Source organism: Trichosurus vulpecula, chromosome 9, assembly GCF_011100635.1.
Source record: "Trichosurus vulpecula isolate mTriVul1 chromosome 9, mTriVul1.pri, whole genome shotgun sequence".
Taxonomy (NCBI): Eukaryota; Metazoa; Chordata; class Mammalia; order Diprotodontia; family Phalangeridae; genus Trichosurus; species Trichosurus vulpecula.
Window position 1 is genome coordinate 112,840,080 of NC_050581.1, and position 20,424 is coordinate 112,860,503.

At 42.4% G+C, this 20,424-nt stretch overlaps 1 protein-coding gene across 1 annotated transcript; it reads right to left on the reverse strand.

The window, feature by feature from the left end:
- Positions 1–2,494: 2,494 nt before the first annotated feature.
- LOC118832210 (cathelicidin-related peptide Bf-CRAMP-like) lies at positions 2,495–7,355 on the reverse strand. Its single transcript, XM_036739611.1, has 5 exons — positions 7,170–7,355; positions 6,208–6,315; positions 4,699–4,782; positions 4,175–4,231; positions 2,495–2,641 (listed from the first exon to the last, which is right to left on the reverse strand). The coding sequence occupies exons 1-5, from the start codon at positions 7,353–7,355 to the stop codon at positions 2,495–2,497; spliced, it is 582 nt and encodes a 193-aa protein (XP_036595506.1).
- Between the last annotated feature and the right edge of the window lie 13,069 nt (positions 7,356–20,424).

Sequence of the window (20,424 nt, forward strand, 5' to 3'; positions counted from 1 at the left end):
TCTCTGGCTGCCTGCATTTAAGATTTTACCAAAACATAGACATTTCACATGTTTTAGACACAGACACACGGAAACAGACAAATTCAGAACGTACAGAACACAGAACAGAACCAAATGTGTGAGTCGAACTGAAAGCTAAACCAAGTCCCCTCAGAGGAAAGAAAAAAATAAACCAGATTTCCTCTTTAGGGTTAAACTGAGGCCTTCAATCTTTCTCACACCCACGGTGGGACACAGCGTCTGCACACGTGCCCGCATCCAGGTTAGCGTGTTAACAGAGACCAGATGGCTAGCCCAGAACAGAAATCTTACCTCTAGAGGTCTGAAAACCAGAATTCTCCATAGGCCAAAAAGGGACAAGTCAGCAGAAAGCCCGAACTCCACAACCTTACCCCAACATCAGAGTCCTAGGAAAGGTGCTGGCCCTCCGAAGTGAGAGAAGGTGAATCAAGAGCAGGGACTCCCTGCTGAGGTCCAGAATCCTGTGTGTGTCTCCAGGGCGATAACACAAAATATCACCTCATCACGCTGGGGCCTCCAAATGTAGTACTGAGAGCGAGTGACACACACCACAGAGTATAAGTTTTAAATGGAGAATTTATTAGCCGGTGGCCATTCGGGGTTCAACCCAAAACAGAATGGCCCTGAGTAGAGCTGAAAAAGTTGTATTTATAGAAAATACAGGGTGCAGTGGTTAATTATCTCTTGAAATTTGCATATGTTATTTTAGCAGACTTGGCAAGCCTGTGTTATTTCACTTTTTAGGACCATTATACAAGTAGAGGAACTTCCTGAATAGATTGTAAATACAACATATCAGATAGCTCTCAAAGTGTCGACTGAAATTACAACCCCAGATCTCTGTGTCCAATTTGCCATTTACATCCTACAACATGGTATATACTCATAAGATAAGGATAAGTCACATAATTCAAGAAAATGTCTGGGGTTAAAGCTAAAAATCCTTCCCTTATCCTCTCCCACCTGCCTATCCTCAGCCTTTTATTTCTTTCTGAATTTAGAAGACTTTTATACCCTTCTAGATATAGATGTCTTGTTCCCTCTTAAACCTATTCCCAATGAAAGTAGGTTTCCAGAACTACCAGGCCTGCTCTCCCACCTAATTCCTCTGTGTCACTTCTTCCTCTTGCCCCTCATTTATATAAGATAATGATTCTTTTTACCTGTTCCTAAATGGTTTTACTTTTTAAAGTCATATCATACTCAGGTCTGCCCCAATCTTTCTTACAAATACCCAATTACTAATAACACTCCTAGACATATGTTTTACATTTCCTCGGATAAAAAGTGAACAGTCTGTCCTTATTGAGTCCCTTGTAATTAGTCTTTCATATGTACCTTCTATTTCTCTTGGCTCTTGTATGCCAAATCTTCTATTAAGTTCAGGTTTATTTGTTTTTTTTTTTTTAACAAAACCTTAAAAGTCTGACAATTCATTAAATGTTAATTTCTTTTTTCCCTTCAGGATTATCCTTAACTTTTCTGAGGATGATATTTTTGGCCACAGCCCCACCCAGTTCTTTTGCTTTTCGATATATAGTGTTACAAGACCTGTGGTCTTTTAGTGTCGCCACTGCTAGGTTTTGTGTGATTCTAATTGTGGCCCTACCACATTTAATTTTTTTCTTATTGCTTTTGATATTTTATCTTTTTTTAAGAATTTGACTATGATATTCCTGTAGGTTTTCCTCGTAGAATCTCTCAGGTGGTGTTTGGTGGATTTTTTGTATTTCTATTCTCCCCTATTACTCTAACGATTCATGACAATTTCATTTATTTCTTCTATCATTGTTTTAAGATTCTTTTTTTGATTGTAGCTTTTAGGTAGTCTGATCTTTCTTATATTTTCTCTTCTTGAGTTGCTCTGCAAGTCAGTTGTTTTTCTTAAGAGATTTTTTGGATACTCTTCTATTTGTTCATTCTTTATATTTTGTTTTACTATTTCTTAGACTCTTATGAATTTTCTGACTTCCTCTTTGCTCAATTCTAATTTTCAAGGAGTCGTTTTCTCTCTTAAGATTCTGGATCTCCTTTTCTAATTGGTTGACTTTCTTTCCATAATCTTCTTGGGTTTTTAGATTGTTCTTATTTTAAAAAATTTTTCCTCAATGTCTCTCATTTGACTTTTAAAGTCTTTTTTTGAGTTCTTCTATGAATTATTTTTGGGCAGGTGACCATTTGAGGTTACTCTTTAGGGTAGGGGAAGCTTTCTTTGCTTCAGTATCCTCCTCTGAAGATGAAGCCCAGACTTCTCTATTCTAACAGTAATTTCCTATGTTTAAAATCTTTCCCTTTTGCCTGCTCATTTTAAATTTTTTTAAAAGTTATAGCAGCTTATTTTTTGTAATCAATTCTAGTCCTGGGATTTGGAGGTTGGTGCCTCTGGCCTCATATTCTCTTTCAGTTCTCCTCTCTGTCAGGAACAGAAACCAAGACCTCCAGCCTCTTGAAAGTGTCCACAGCCAGCAGCATCCTACCCCACTGTTTCTGCACTCAGCAGGCAGGCATCTGGCATCTTACGCAGGGCTGCATCGCTGCAGCACAGCTTGGTCAGGACTTCCTTATCAGCAGAGGTTCCCTCAGTCTTCCCCAGATCAGACACCCAACTCTCCTCACTGTCCTGGAGGTGAAAGTTCCTGTGGCTGGGGCTGAGGCCACCTCCCAACCCAGCAGGACCCTGGGCTTCCCACTTGCCATTTCAGAAAAACTAGCCTGGAGGTGTTTACTCTTCACAGGAAACAAACCTTTGGATCTTCTCTGGTTGTCCCAGGGGGACAACTGTTCGGCCCCACTTCTTTACTTTTAACTCCTCTGTGTTTACCCTGAAGTGCCAGTTTATCTGGTTAGTGGGGGAAATCTGGAGAGCTTGGCATTTTCTGACCTGTCTGTCATCTTCAGATCAATATGCTTTTCACATTGCCTCTGCACACCTTTATATCATTGTGTGTTCCCTATCCCTGTGACAACCCAAAATCTCTGAGGAGGTCATCTGGGACTGCTGCCATTCAATTCTTTGGGTCTGCATGTGTCTAGTCTGTTGTCATCATTCCTCCCTTCCTAGCCAACCCTGCAAAAATGCCCACCCAACTGGGGCCAGAAATAAAGGGCCAACATTTAGGAAAGTTTGTTTTCTATAAGAACTACCATATTTTATATATAAATCGATAAATGTATATGAATGCACATATACACCATATGCAGATAAACATATACGGATGCATGCATATGCAATGTTTATGTGTCTATGTGTATAGGCTTGGTATGTAGGCAGGTGCTGTTATGATCCCCATTTAATAATTGAGGAAACTCGGGCAAACAGAGGTTAAATGACTTGCCCACCCTTCAAAGAGTAACTTTCATTCCTGCCTAGAGGAGAGAAGGAGAAGGGGCCATGAGGCTAGAGGCTTTGCTCTCTTTAGAGAGGGGTACTATCCTAGAGTCACACCTTATCTATCCCATGCCCCTCCAAATAATGCTAAGCCGGAATAAATTTTTTTTCTTGGGTTCAAGCCACCCATTAAAGAGGAAGAAGTCTCCCAAGCTTATTTCCAAAGACTTCACTCCATTCCCACCAAATTCTAGTTACACAAAGACCATCACAAATAATGAACATGAAATAAGCTCTTTTATCCAATCAGATAGCAAACAGAAATCAGAGCAGTGATACAGGTTACGATATACCAGTCAGATTGAATGAGGAGTCCCACTGGGAGTGATATATCTAAGCTTAATCAAGAGAGAGAGGCTGAAGAAAAATGGCAGAGGCTAAGGCCTTTGGAAGACATTCCCAGCTCCAGATGCATAGCCAGTCACAAAAGCTCCTCTGAACCACATGACTCAGCAGTCCACAAGCAATAACAATATGTCTAAACACCTCCATAGACACTCTAAGTCATTTACATCACAAGTCATCAAAACCTCCAGGAAACACGTTCCCCAGGCCCTTTCAACATGGGAAGAAACCTTCTGAGGTGTTTCGCCCATGGGCCAGTCCCCATTACTCATATGTGTGCTTTGCTGGGATAGGGAAATGGAAAATAAGATAAATAATGCCAGGGAGGGGGCATATGGTAGGTGTACCAGGGATATAGCAGGTCACGTTAAGATACATTCACTTGGCCCATTGGGAGTGTCTCCTTATGCCTCCTAAGACGCGATGAGGGTTGCATGTCCTCCTCCATAGGCAACGTTTTCTTTTGAAGCGAAGAGGCTACAGAGAAAGGAGATGGTCTAACTCAGACAACGGTACTGGTCAATGCAATGGTGGCTAGGTCTTCAGGTCTAAGACTCCCAGAGTGCATAGGGACAGCTGGGATGTGGTGGGAGGATACATTTTCTAATTTAAGTTAAAATGCAAACTCTCCTCCAGGGTGAGGCTATCCAGAAGAGGTACAAACCTTTAAGGTAGCTACAGGGGCTGGAAAGCCCATAGCAGTCTCCCATAGCAGCCTGGCTGTGTCCTGTGGTGGCCCTGCTATGGCCAGCCCTCCCTCAGGTGTCTCTCCTGCTCAAGTGATAGAAGCCACAGGCCAGGGCAGGGAGGGTAGGATCAAATCTTCCTATACCAGTTCCTCTATCCCCCATCCCCTACTCCACCCCTCTAGTTAACAGGATCAACCCTGAAGGATAAAATATGAGAGGGTGGGGCAGAGAGTGAGGGGAGAGCAGAAAGCTCACCTCTGGGTCCACTGGGTCACAGGTGAGGATGATGGCAACAATGTCCTGCTCATTGGATACCGAACCTTGACATTCTTTCATCAGCTGAGAGTGAGACAGGGAGACAGTCACAGAGAGACAGAGAAGAAGATAAAGATCAAGATGAAGAAGGAGAAGGAGGAGAAAGAGAAGGAAGAGGAGGAGAAGGAGGAAAAGGCGGACAAGGAAGAGAAGGTAGTGAAGGAGAAGGTGGAGAAAGAGAAGGAGAAGGAACAAAGGAAAGAAAAAGAGAGAAAGAGAGTGTAAGAAACAATTGTCTTACTAAAAATTCCACATGGCTTTTAATGAATCCAGGAAAAATTATTTTTATCTATCATTTTCTTGCAAGTGACCACAAAAGATCTGGTTACCCATAAGGAGGCACCCCAAGCACTGGCTGCAGCCAGCTTTTTAATTCTCAACCATGAAGTCCCTCACCTGTTCCCCATTGGTGGGATACAACTTCCTGAATTGTCTATTCCATGTACGTCTCCTAGATGTGCTCCTCCTCCCTTGTCATGCATTGCATGTGGCTTCAACTTAGCTTGCTTCACCCTGGAGGGGGTGGGAGTTAATATTAAGGAGCTTGTTAAGCATCACACCATCAGAAGCTTGGTTAGAGGTCACAGGTCTGGTTGGAACGAGTTACATCCTGTGATCTTTCCTACAAGGCTGGGAGTGTGGACCTGTCACTCTTGTGGAAACATAACTCCTTCCTCTGTTTCTCACAAGAGCAAAAAGGAAGACATAAAGGGAGGAAACATTGAGAAAAGTCCAATTTGCTCATCTTGTCAGGAACCCTTGTCAGGTTTAGGTCTGTGAGAGCCAGAAGTGCAGTTATGTCCTAATGCCACGCTGAGTCTCCTCCAGGGCAAGAGAGCAAGGGAGGAAATAAGCATTATGAAGTGCTTACCATGTGCCAGGCACTGTGCTAATGCTTTACAAATAGTTCCTTGTTTGACTCTCATTGTAACTCTGGGAGGCAGGTGCTGTTATGATCCCCATTTTATGATTGCGTAAACTCAGGCAAACAGAGGTTAAATGACTTGCCCAAAGTCACACAGCCTAATAAGGGTCTAAGGTCCCATTGGAATTCAGGTCTTCCTGACTTCAGGCCCAGTATGCTCTATCTACTGCACTATTTCCTATCTACTGAACTATGTGCTATGTACTGCACCTCCCAGCTGCTCTGAGACAGTGCTTAAGCTTGGACCCAGGACACCTGGATCTTATTCCTGGCTTCAGAACCAGCAGGCTGTGTCCTTATGTGGAGATCACTTCCTTTGGACCTTTTGCTTCTCCATGGGTTAAATGGGAATATACCTGCTATGCTACCTACCTGCAAGGGTTTCAAGGTAAACTGAGATTCTAGGTCACCGAGCCCTGCATTGATGCAAGGCTATATGTCTAGAGGACACATAGACTCCAGTGAGAACTCTCCCACCCCAGCCCTTCTGTCTTCAGGCCCATCCTGACCCACAAACTGCTTACCCCATCTGTTTTAAAATCACACTGGTCCAGGGGGAGCTCCTCAATCATTGGGCACACAGTTTCCTTCAAGGTAAAACTCAGAAGCTTCTGGGTTTGCTCTTGGGAAGGCTGAAAAGACAAGTTAAAGCTACATGGCAGGGGGCTGGTTAAGGGAAGTGAATAGAAGACTAGGGTCCTGGTCCTGTCCTGAATTCAGAAGGTATCATTACCTCCATTGTCTTCAAGGCATTGGGCCAATGGGAACAACCATTTCCTATGGAGTGGAAGAGACAACAGAGCCCTAGAAAGAGGGAAGGGAGCCCCCTCTGCCAGTCATTACTTGTGTGACTTGGAGGAGGTTGCTTCATGATTCTGGGCCTGTTTCCTCATCTGCAGAGGAGTGATGCCCAGCAGGGAAGGTCTTGTGAGAGTGTGGTGAGGATTTCTTCCATGCTCTTGCATCCTTCTTTCCTTCTTAACCTCCTCCAGTGGCTCCTGCTCTTCCTCCTGCCCTCTATTTATGCTTCTCTCTGAAGGTTCCGTACAGACCCTCTCCTCTTCTCTTTCTATAACCTCTCCCTTGGCAATTGCATTTATGCCCGTGGTTTCAATGGTCATTTCTATGGGCATCAATCCCAAATGGACATCTTTATCATGACCTCTCTCCAACTCCAGTCTGGCCAACAGGCAGCATGGACAACATGAGACAGTGGATAGACTGCAGCACAAGGAGTCAGGAAGACTTGGCTTCCAGCTTCAGACACTTGCTATCTGTGGGAACCTGGGCAAACCCCATCTTCTCTCTGAGTCTGACTTTCCTCATCTCTAAAGTGGGAACTAGGATGACTCTAGCTCTTGGTCTTCAAAGCTAGCCTTTCCCAATCAAGGCATTAGAATGGATTTTAACGGAAAAGGGAGAGATGAAGAAGAATGAGGTCAGTCTGGGTTTTACCCTAGGGGAAGAGGGCAGAGGGAGCTCTCACCTGACCAGATGGAGGAGAGTGGACTTGCCATATCCGGAATGCATTGTCCCTCCCGTGTACCTGGTTGTAGAAGTAAATGCCTGCAGAGAGGGCCTTCTCATAGCTTAGGGAGGGCTGAGGCCAAACTTGTGCAGGAAGTAGAGCAGCCATACCAACCAACAGCAGCAGCCTCCCGAGCAGCTCCATTCTCCTTCCTCGGGCTTGCTGACCCTCAGCCAATTCCTTTTATGTCCTCTCTTCTCTGTTCTGTTGTGCAACAGGGGTCCTTTTCCTTGTCTATCATCTGGGCCTCTCCACCGGATTTCAGTCTGTTGTAGGGCAGGCACAGGGAGGGTATGAAGGAAGCTAAGATTGTGAGATACTTTCCTATCCACAGATGTGCTAATATCAGGGCCAAAGGAGGAACCTAGCAGCCTCAGGTCAGTTGGGGAAGGAGCCTGAGTGTTTACCCTCTTTCATGAAAGTTAGTATTTCTCTAGGAGGGGGCCAGACCAGACAAGTAGCCTCAACTTTGGCCCTGGGTTCCATCTCCAGCAACCACTCTGGCCTTTAAGAGAGAGGAGCCATGAGGAAGTGAGGTTGCCTTCCAGGGTGAGGGTCAGGGGACTCAGCACCAAAGCACAGGATCACCCCTGCCACATTTGGCCAGGCCATGTGACCTAAGGGCTGTCTGATATGGCCCAATGCACAGGGCACTGGGCCTAGAGTCAGGGAAATCTGAGTTCAAGTCCACTTGAACTTGAGTTCAAATACCTGTGTGACCCTGGGTAGGTCACTTCACTTCTATTGGCTTCACTTTCCTCGATTGTAAAATGGACAGAATAGCAGCACCTCCCCTGTAGGTCTGTTTTGAGGATTAAATGAGATTATTATTGGTAATGTGCTAAGCACAGTGCCCGTCACTGATTGGTGCTGCATAAATATTGCATTCCTTTCCTTTCTTCTGTTTCTCTCATTTCCCCTCCTCTAGTACCCCCAGTGTGTTTGGAGGCTGAGGAAAGGCCCTGGGTCAGTAGGAGGCAATAAACATGGAATTATCCCAGGGGCACCAGGAGAGTCCCTCTCACAAGACAATTGGAAGACTCTAGAGAGACTTGCTGCCATCACTCAAGAAAGTGATGATGCTGTCAGCCACGGAGGAATGAAGAGAGAAGCTCAGCATTGGAAGGAACCTCATTGGCCATCTAGGCAGCTCATTCCCCAAACAAATCCCTACTACACACAGCTGATGAATGGCTATGCGGTCTGTGCCTGCAGACCTTGAGAAAGGAAGAATTATCAGCTAGTGGAAAGAGTTGTCCAGGCTGGCTGCCTTGTGAGACAGCCAGAAGAAAAAGAAACTCCTACCTGGAAGCTACATTTTGGTCTAGTTGCTCTTTAAGGGCCAAGGTCTATGGTTTTTGCCCTTAAGTCAGTCTGAGATGTTTTTTACCAATGTGTCATCCACAGTCCTGCCATGTCTCAGAAGTTCTGCTCAGGCTGTTTTTAACCACAGAGAGTTAAAAAGATTTTTACACAATTGTCCGTCCAAATTCTCTCCCTTCTTCCATCCCTTGACAACCAGAATTACAATCCTCAGTATACATATGAAGTCAGTCCAAACATTTCCAAGACAGTGTTTTGAGTTTACCTAGATCTTGTCTATTTCTACAACCCATACTTCCCTCCCTCCCCTGCCTCCCGACACAGGCCTACTTACCCATCTCAAAGTGCCCATATCCTTAGTACAGTGGTGGCCAAAAATACAGTAACTGTATTATTTAATTTAATTCCTTTAGAAACCGTGATGCATAGAAAACCAGCATCTTCTCTCATACTCAATTACCATCAGTCCAACTGGGCTAAATGGTATGGTTTTAGGTCATCCTAATTTACAAATAGAATCAAGTCTCTATTTCTATGTATGCTCTCTATTCAAAGACTTTGCCAGAACCACAAATGAAATGGCTGGAAATTTAATTGAGAGTATAGCAAAGTAACTCTCACAAGAAAATAAACAGCTAACAGAACCATTCTCAGCCCTTGGGCCCCCACTATCCCCTAATATTACACATTATGGGTTCAGCCTTCTCCAAGCATTCATGGGAAGTCACAACTTCCAGGGAAACTCACATAGGAAAGGGACAGCTCTCTCTCCTTTGTACAAATTATGGGGCAATGAAGGAGTTAGCCATTGTCCTTCCCATCTCTGCTCAGCCTGGTCCCAGTAGCCAGCCTCAGAATCATTGGATTACTCTTGAGCATAATCATTTAAATTGTAAGAACCAGAATCATCACAAGATGTCGTTGGGACTCCTGACTTCAGGGATGCCATTATAGACTCAGCATTGTGGAACCTCTTCCTTATGCCTGGCCTGTAGTATGTACTTAGTAAATGCTTGTTGACCTGACCTGATCTTGCTCTATTTGGCAATCAGTCATCCTGGTCACAGGAGAAGGTCATCTCTATTTCTGAGCTCCTTTAGCTTATTCTTGGCCACCAGCAAGTAGGCTCTGTCAGAAGTTTCTTCCCATGTCTCAGACTGGACACCACTATAAATACTCCTTCCCTGCAACAATCCTGTCTGAGCCTTCTCTCATGTTCTGATGACTCTACATCCCTGCACTGGTCTTGTAGGGGTTTGATGTCTTTGGAATGATCCCAATGAATGGTGGTCTCCATGCCTCAGTCATTATAGGCAACAAGGTCAGATAAGTGTCAGCCATTATGGACAATGATTAACATGCCCCTAATACATGTTAAAATTAAAAGGAGGTAGAGAAAGACAGAAATTCAGAGAAGGTGAGCTCTGGGTGGGGACTCAGCAGACACTAGGACTAGTACCTCCATTCATTATCCTAACTAGCAGGATCAACCCAGTGGAGAGGGAGCTTAAATAAAGGAAAGAAGCTTTCTGGGTGCATGAGGGATTGGAGGTCATTGAGGAGGTCTGCTTTTAAGCTTATTCCAAATCTGATTCGTCAGAGATCTCCAGATGTGAAGGGACTAAAGAAGAAACAACATGGAGCTGTGAAGCTGCTATTTTCTTGCTGTTTTCTCTTTTGGGGAGGTTATTTGGCAAAGATGGTGGAGTGGTTTGCCATTTCCTTCTCTAGCTCATTTTACAGAGAGGAAGCTGAGGCAGACAAGGTTAGGTGACTTGCCCAGGATCACTTTTATTGCCAATGAGGAATCAATATGGAAATGAATTATTTCTCTGTCACTTTGAAGCAATTTTTCCTATTAGAAGCTTTGTCAAAATTCTCATAATTGTTCAGATTTCCTCTGAGGCCTGAACCTATGCATGAGCATAATGATAAAACCTAGGTTTTTACCACCATCATTTCTGCATTGTGGTAAATATAGATAAAGAGATAGTTAGATATAGAAATACACATAGATAGATACAGAAATATAGATAGCAACAGTTATCAATCATGTGAGCTCAAAGAGGAGATATTTCTCCCATTACACAGGTGAGGACGATGACTCCTGCACCCTGCTCAGTCAAAATGGAACTTCAGCATTCTCTCACAAGCTTTGAGGGAGATAGACAAAGAGAGAAAAACAAAATATATGGGAAGAGGCAGGAGGAGGGAAGCACAGAGGAAGGAAGACACTGAGAGAGGAAGGAATGAAGGAAGGGGGTTAATATTAACCAAAAAGTGCTCTAAATCACTACTGATCTGAGAAATGCCAATTAAAACAACTCTGAACTGTGAACTGATCCAGCCATTCTGGAGAGCAATTTGGAACTAAGTCCAAAGGTCTATCAAACTGTGCATATCCTTTGACCCACCAATACCACTACTAAGTCTGTACCACAAGGAGATCAAAGGAAATGGAAAAGGACCTGTTGGTCCAACAACGTAGCCATGCTTTTTGTGGTGGCAAAGAACTGGAAATTGAGTGGATACCTTGTGGTCCTTCATTCTCAAAGATGACCAATGACATCAGGAGGGTGATGGCTTGACTTGCAGGTGAATGGGATTTCAGTGAGGCAGAGCTGTGCAAAGTCATCAGCCTCACTCTGTCTTCCAGAGTCATCAGAGTCCAGTGGCAAGATAGAAGTCAGGACAACTGGTGAGATGGGTAACTATCAATTGAGGAATGCCTAAACAAGTTGTGGCTTAAGGCTGTGGTGGAGTACTATTGTGCTATTAAGAAATGATGAGGGGGATGGTTTCAGAAAATCCTGAGATTTATATGAACTTATACAAGGGGAAGTGGGCTGAACCAGGAGAGTACTGAACACAGTGACAGCAATATTGTCATAATGACCAACAGTCAAACACTTAGCTGCTCTGCTCAAGACAATAATCCAAGACAATTCCAAAGGATCCATGATGAAAAATGCTATCCACCTGCAGAGGGAGAACTGATGAATTCCGTGGGTAAATCAAAGTATAGTTTTCTCAATTAATTTTTGCTTTTTTTTGCAATATGGTTAATATGGAAATATATTTTGCATGATTTCACAAGTATAATTAATATCATATTGCTTGCCTTCTCAGTGGGTAGGGGAGTGTGGGAGGAAGAGAATTTGAAACTCAAAATGAAAAAAAAGTTAAAAATACATAACACACATGTATATATATATTAAGAAGGGGGTGGAAGGCCTTCAGTGTTCAAGGGGGAAAACTACTACTTCCAAAAGAAACTATTCCATTTTGGACAACTCTCATTGTTAGGAATTCTTGACACTAAGAAAAATCTGCCTCTCACTGCTCCTAGTTCTGCTCTCTGGAACCAACCAGGGCATGCCTAATTGCTTTCTTTCTTTCCTGTTGTCTTTCTTTCTTTCTTTTGTAAATAGTATTTCATTTTTCCAATTACATATAAAGATAGTTTTTGATATTCATTTTTTTACAAGATTTTGAGTTCCAAATTTTCCTCCCTCCCTCCCACACCCCAACCCCAAGATGGCAAGCAATCTGATATAGGTTATACAGGTGCAATCATATTAAACAAATTTCACCTTAGTCATGTTGTGAAACAAGAATCAGAACAAAATGGAAAAACCATGAAAAAACAACAAAAAAGTGAAAATAGTATGCTTCAATCTGCATTCAGACTCCATAGTTCTTTCTCTGGATGTGGATAGCATTTTCTGCCATGAGTCTTTTGGAACTGTTGTGGATCAGTATTGCTGAGAAGAGCTAAGTCTACCAAAGTTGGTCATCACACAATGTTGCTGTTACTATGTACAATGTTCTCCTGGTTGTGCTCACTTTATGCAGCATAGGTCATGTAAGTCTTTCCAGGTTTTTCTGAAATCTACATGCTCATCATTTTTTATAGCCCAATGGTATTTTATTAAATACATATACAACAACTGGTTCAGCCATTCCCCAACTGATGGGCATCACCTCAATTTCGAATTCTTTGCAACCACAAAGAGTTGCTATAAATATTTTTGTACATGTGGGTCCTTTTCCCTTTCCTATGATCGATCGCTTTGTGATACAGACCTAGTAGTGGTACTGCTAGATCAAAGGGTATGAACAGTTTTATAGTCCTTTGGGCACAGTTTCAAATTGCTCTCCAGAATGGTTGGATCAGTTCACAACTCCACCAACAATGCATTAGTGTCCTAATTTTCCCCCATCTTCTCCAACATTTGTCATTTTCCTTTTTTGTCATATTAGCCAATCTGATAGGTGTGAAGTGGTACCTTAGAGTTGTTTTAATTGGCATTTTTCTAATAAATAATGTCTTAGAGCATTTTTCATATTTTCATATGAGTATAGATAGCTTTGATTTCTTCATCTGAAAAATGCCTGTTCATATCCTTTGACCATTTATCAATTGTGGAATTACTTGCATTCCTATATAAATTTGACTCAGTTCTCTGAATATTTTAAAATGAGGCTGGGGCAGCTAGGTGGCACAGTGAGTAGAGCACTGGCCCTGGAGTCAGGAGGACCTGAGTTCAAATCCAACCTCAGATGCTTGACACACTCACTAGCTATGTGACCTTGGGCAAGTCACTTAACCCCAATTGCCCTGCCTTCCCCCTCCAAAAACAAACAAACAAAAAAATAAGGCCTTTATCAAAGATACTGGCTGTAAAAATTGTTTGCCAGCTTTCTAATTTCCTTCTAATCTTGGCTGCATTGGCTTTGTGCAAAACCTTTTTAATTTAATGTAATCAAAATTATCCATTTTACATTTCATAATATTCTCTATCTCGTTTGGTCATAAATTCTTCCTATCTCCATAGATCTGACAGGCAAACTATTCCTTGTTCTCCTAATTTGCTTATGGTATCACTCTTTATGTTTAAATCATGTACCCATTTTGACTTTATCTTGGTACACAATGTGAGATGTTGGTCTATGCCTAGTTTCTACTATACTATTTTCCAGTTTCCCCTGTAGTTTTGTCAAATACTGAGTTCTTATCCCAGAAGCTGGAGTCTTTGGGTTTATCAAATAATGGATTACTACAGTCATTTACTACTGTGTCTTCTGTACCTAATCTGTTCCACTGATCTACCTTTCCATTTCTTAGCCAGTCCCAAATATGGTTGATGCTTGTTGCTGTATAATATAATTTGAGATCTGGTATGGCTAGGCCATCTGCCTTTGTAATTATTTTCATTAATTCCCCTTGACATCCTTGAGATTTTGTTCTTCCAGATGAATTTTGTTATTATTTTTTCTAGCTTTATAATATAATTTTTGGTAGTTTGATTGCTATGGCACTGAATAAGTGAATTAATTCAGGTAGAACTGTCATTTTTATCATATTAGCACCCATGAGCAACTGATATTTTTCCATTTCTTTAGATCTGATTTTGTGTGGGTGCCTAATCACTTCTCTGTGTCTATCCTCTAACTACTTGAACACAGTTTATTATTCTTCCCCCTAAGTCTTCTTTTCCCCAAGCTAAACAGGCAGGTGCTCATCCAGCTTCCCTTTATGGATTCTTCTTCCCTGTTTTCCTGTCCCAGTTCTCCCAAGTCTTGCAACAATCTGGCTAGCAGCTGTTGAGGGGGTGAAAAACCAACACAAGCCCAACAACAAGCATGCTACCAAAGCCCAGGTTCTTTTGATCTGCTTTACTAAGGAAAGCAATGTTAAGGGGTTGACAAGCTTACTTTAATTCAGCATACAAATATCACTGACTTAGTTCAGGGGAAAAAGTCAGCACCCTGAACTTCAGAGCAAAATACAAACAAATTACAAACATCCACAGACAGACCTTGTCTGATTCAAATCCCAAAACATAGTTACCAGAGTTTAACAAAGTCCCAGCATCTAGGTTTACAAGCTAGAGGGCTCTTAGCTGCAGCTGCCCGGAGTCTTCGCATGGAGTCTGCACATCACGCATCAGCACGCCATCAAGAGTGAGAGCCCTGCACAAATGGCTCTGTCTTCTCTTCTTAAAGCATTTCAGACGTCATCAAATGTCATCTGAATGACCAGAACTTAGGCTTCTATGATTGGCTCTGGAGTTAGCACCTCCCCTCAGTTAGCCCCACCTTGGGCCCCACCTTAGTCACCAATCCACATCCACATAGGTTTTACATCTAATAGGGGTTTGGGCCTAGGGCTTAGCACCTAGTAAGACTCAGTGAAATACACTGAATTAACAAAAGCCAAACTCTTCAAGGGCACTTGGTTGAACTGAGTCCTAAGAGCCCATTTTGCTTACCAACACACCAAGTGACTCTCATATGACCTGGTCTCCAGTCCCCTCACCATTATGGTCTCCCTCCTCTGGACAGGCTTCTGCTTATCAGTGTCCTTTTTAGAATGTGATGACCAGGACTGAACATGATATTCCAGAGAGGGTCTGACCAGGAGATGACCACAGGGGAATTATCTCCTGTCTCTTTCCTGACCCAGTACTTCTCTCAGTATAGCCCAAAAAAATACCATGAGCTTTTTTTTTTCCTGCCCCATGACCCTGCTCACTCATTTAGTTTGAAGTTCACTAAAACCCTCAGGTCTTTTTCATATAATTGATTGTGTAGCCTTACCTCCATACCCTATATCCCCTATTGAATAAAAAATGTATTCCACCTTAATACATGTTAGATGTGTCAAGCTAATGAATCATCTCCACAGGAGGCAAAGACATTGGCAAAGGACAGTGTGACCACTGTCTAGCAGTATAAAACAAGGCAAAATAAATGCTGTAAAAAGGCATGGTGCATACTCATTTGGGAGACGGGAGCATGCCACAGTTCCTGCAAATTCATTAGAAAAGTGAATCTTCTGGTGTACAACAACATAAACAGGAATGCCGTCATAGGCATATCCTTTACCGTTTGTATGTTTACACATAGGTGGCTCTACTTAAGAGTCAGGAAGACTTCAGCTAGGATCCTGCCTCAGAGTCTTATTAGCCATGTGGACCATTAATGATCAACACAAAACATAGCCTCTGTCTGCCACAGTTTCCCCATCTGTGAAATGGGGGTGATACTAGTAGCAGCTGCCTCCTAAGGGTTCGTGTGAGAATAAAGTGAGATAATGTATGTAAAGTGCTTTGGAAACCTTAAAATGCCATGTAAATGTTAACTCTTTTTATTGTTATACATACATATTTATGTGGGGGAGGGGGACCAGTCCAGATCTATGATTTCATTGGTATATGAGGGTCCCATTCTGGAAACTCCCTTTCTTGATACAAATAGAAAACTTGTTCATGAGAGAAATTATTGTTAATGACTCATTAATATAGGAGAATCCAAGGTTTTTTTTCCCTATTTCCTCATTCAAAGTCCAGCCTCTCAGGGGCATTTCTGACCCAGCCTAAAGAACCTGCCTAGAGTATCTCATCTGGGTGAAATTCTTATCCCATCATTATTTATTGTTTAATGATTAGGTGGAGGTGGATTCCTCCTATTGATTGCCTGAGGTGGAGGTGGAGTAATATGGCTGAGTCTCTTCATCCAAGAGTGGCAGAGTCAGAGTCATCTATGCAGCCCCTCATTAGAGTGGGCACACCCCTCATTATAATGTTCTTTCATTATTTGTTGGCCAATCAGGGTTTATTTCCTCCTGTTGGGACTACCTACTCTTCCAACTGTATATAAACATTCAGCAGGCCTGTCTTTGGTTTATGAGAGAAAACCACTGACCTCAATCCATAGCCATAATTAATAAATTGGTTATCAATTACCCATGAGTGGGATAGTGAAGACCTATTATGAAATCTAAATGAGTGGGATAGTGAAAAACCTCTCATAAAATCTAAATCTCAACTTTCTGCTCAGTTTTTCTGTAAGACAAGTTAGTGACCATGGGAAGACAAGTTAGTGACTGTGGGATCCTCTGGGAATGAGAATAGGGGCACAGGATGCTTACATCCGCAAGTTTACCTAAAAGTGAGGGGCCTGAAAGAGAGAAGAACAGATGCATGAGAGAACGACCAATGGCCAGAAGGCCAGATGCAAAATGGTCAGAAAGCTAGCTAGATGTAAGAATGGTGGGAAGACTAGGCTTGTCATGTGTCACAGATGCAAGAATTACGGGGAAAATGAGGCTTGTCAAAAATAACCACATCTGCTTGAGTGGAACGAGTGAAGAAGACCTCTCATAAAAAGGACAAATTGAATAAATAGGAATAAGTAAGATAGTAAGGCCTCTCATGAAATCTAAACTTCAGCTTTCTACTTTAGTTTTTCTGTAAGACAAGTTAGTGATCGTGGGAAGACAAGTTAGTAACTGTGGAATCCTCCAAGAATAAAAATAGGAAGGGCAAGGGGCTCCCGGAAGAGAAATGGATGAAAAGCCGGAAAGCCAGGTGCAATGTAGCCATGTAAGACCTGGTCAGAAAGACCAGTTAGGTGTAAGAATGATGGGAGATAAACGTAAGGGTGCTGGGGGATATCTGTCACAGATGTAAGGGTGATGGACGGCATCCGTTGCAGAAGCAAGGGTGGTGGGAAAGGTTAGTTTGCCACAGATGTGAAGATGAGGTAACCAACAACCAACAATCTGCTTGTCACAGATAACCAAACCATTTGTTCATTGTCATTGTCACTGAGGTAGATTTATCACTTAAGATGTGAGAATGGTGTGTTACTGCTTGTCCAATAGCATTTGTTCTTTGTCATTGTCACCAGGGTAGATTTATTGCATCCAGAATGTGCCCTCAGAGCTTGCGTTTTCAAGCCGAAAGGAAGGAGGTTGGGAGGGGGAATTGCAGTTAGGGACCTATAAAAACACTTGAATTTTCTGTGTCTGGTGCACTCTGACACTGGTGCTCTTGGTGCCTGAGTTGCCCTTTCCCCTGGGATTGTAATAAAATTTCCTTTCTACTTTCACCTTGAGATGCCTCTGCTTTAATTCTTTAATTCATAAATCTGTGCCACACATGCTTATCAAGATAACCACACCTTTTGTTCTTTGTCATTTTCACTGGGGTAGATTTATCATGTTCCAGATTGTACAGTTAGGACCTATAAAAGAATCTGTATTTTCTGTGCTTAGTGATCTCTGACACTGAGAGAACTCTTGGTGTGAGTTGCTCTTTCCCGCAGGATTGTAATAAAATTCCTTTCTACTTTCTACCTTGAGAAGTCTCTGATTTTCATTTTGGGTAAAGTCATCAGCTGTCCCACACACCCAGAAATTATATCTCTTAGATTTTTCATTCATCACATATGTCATTTATAGGGTCACAGACTTGAAGCTACAAGGGACCTTAGAAATAATCATAATCCAATACCCCCCATCTTATAGACATGAAAACTGAGAACAGGTGTGACCGTGAGGGAATGTATGGATGATACCCTGGCCACTCCACTTCAAGAAAAGTTAAGTGCCTTTGCCCAACGTCCAACAAGGTCAAACAGGCAGTAAGGGGGGATTTGAACCCAGTTCTCTGACTCCAAATACAGGGCTCTGTCCATTCTAGGGGATAGTCTGGGACTGGGAATAAACATAAATGTAACACAGGCTTAGCCCTCAAGGAGCATATGATCTAGTTGTTGGGGACGGTGGCTTAGACTGCAAATAAACACTTGCAAACCTCCCACTTGATCTCCCAGCACAAGAGGGAGAAAGGAAGGAGAAATTAAATCTAAATACAAAGGCAGTAAAGAGGCAAGCCCAGGGCCAGCAGCAAACTAGGCAAACCTTCAGCTTGGATAAGCCCTGGAGAGAAAGGTGAAGGTGTTCAGGGAGGATTTTGGATCACAGAATTAAAAATCTAGAGCAGAAAGGGACCTCAGAAACCACCTCGCTAACCCTTTCATCTTACAGATGAGGAAACTGAGGCCCAGGGAGTTTAAATGTTGAATATGAACGCCGATCCTCTGACTCTGTCAATGCTCTTTCCACAGTACCACAAAGGAGAATGACATAGTTAGACCTACATATTAGGACCATACATATATGCTACATTAGGTATCATATAAAAGATGGATTGAAGGGGGAGAAACTGAAAGCAGGACCACTAGTTAAGAGGTTTTAGAGATAGTCCAGGGGAGAAGCAATGAGGGCCTGAACCTGGATGAGAGCCTTCTAAGTAGAGAGAAGATGGAGAGGAGGGAGACAGAATCTAGAGGACTTGGAAAATGAAAGCATGAGACAGATGAGGGAAAAGAGACTATCAAAGATGACTCTGAGATTAGAAGCAAAGCAGGTGCCCAGTGAAAGGGGAATGGCTGAATAAATGTGGTATGTGGATGCATGGAATATTACTGGCTCACATGAACAAATATAGAGAATTTGGAGAAACTTGGCAAGGCTTGTATGAACTGATGCAGAACAAAGTAAACAGAACCAGGAGAACGACTTACACAACGACCACAATAATGTGAGAGAAAACAACACTGAAAGACAGCAGAACTCTCATCAGCTCAGTGGCCAATCAGCTTCAGAGAACTGGTGGTGAAGGTTGCATCCCAGCTCTTGGCAGCAGAGAGGTGATGGACTAAGATGCAGAGTAATGCTTGTGGTGTCAGACATTTTGCTGATTTGTTAGTCTTCATTTAAAAAGAAGCTAGTTTATTAATTTGTTTGGCTTCTCTGTACTTTTCTTCAAGTGAAGGCTTTATGGAGGACAGAAGAGCCATTGGAAAGTAACAACAGTGGGGAAAACAGCATCGATAAGATGTTTTTTAAAAGACAATTCAAGTTGTTTTTTTTTTTTGCAGGGGGAGGGCAGGGCAACTGGGGTTAAGTGACTTGCCCAAGGTCACACAGCTAGTAAGTGTGTCAAATGTCTGAGGCCACATTTGAACTCAGGTCCTCCTGACTCCAGGGCTGCTGCTCTACTCACTGTGCCACCTAGCTGCCCTGATAATTTAACTTTTTAACCTGGGCAACTGGCAGAATTGTGCTCAATAATAAATATCAACAACATAATTAACGAATATATTAATAAAATTTAATTTTAACAATTAATAGAGTAAATCATGAAACCTGGACACTTAGGCAAGTTGACCAGTCTCTAGTCAACTCCAATCATGTCTTTACTACTGATCAGCCCCTTGCCAGGTGGGACTGAGGGAGGTGAAGATTGCTACAGGGAGTTACAACAGGATGGAAATTTAGTCATGAACTCATCAGGGTAGAACAGGAAAACTTTAGAAACTACCTTCCTTTCTGGGAAGAGGTTGGTGGGAATGTTGAAATGATTGTCATCAAAAGATGGCTTCAGAACCTAGACCCCAGCAATCCAAACCCCTGTAAAACATCATGCAATCATGCATCACTACAATAAGCATTTAAGCAGCAATGGTGAGCAGAGCAGATAGAGACTTTAGCTAAGACAGTCCTTGCCCTCAAGGAGTACCCAATCCAGTGGGGGTGGGGTAGGGAGAGCAGAATACACAGGCAGAGCTAATTATAACATGCATAATAAGTGCAGTGGAGGCTCTATTGGTGCCATGAACACTTTGGCACATCCTACCATGATTGAATGACTTCATGTATGACTATGGCAATATATAACACAGGTTTTCTGAGCACCAGTCTAATTCAGTATAGAGAGGTTTAGTACCAGAAGGTAAGCTGCTTGATAATGGAATTTTGGCCTTGGAAACCAATGAAACAAAGAAAAATTACAAAATGGCCCTTAGTCCTGTGCCTATAGTGCTCTATTTCTTCAATGATGGAGGCAGAAAACGGCACAGAGGGTGCCAAGAAGCACAGTTATTTTTTATCTCTTCTACAAATATTAACTTAGTCTGACTTAATTCTAAGGTGAGATTCCTTATCTAGCAAACAATTAGTGGACACAATGCAGGAAGAAATGATCGGGATTAATCTTGACATTCGTGTTATAAATGAAAACAGAAGAAATTGGTC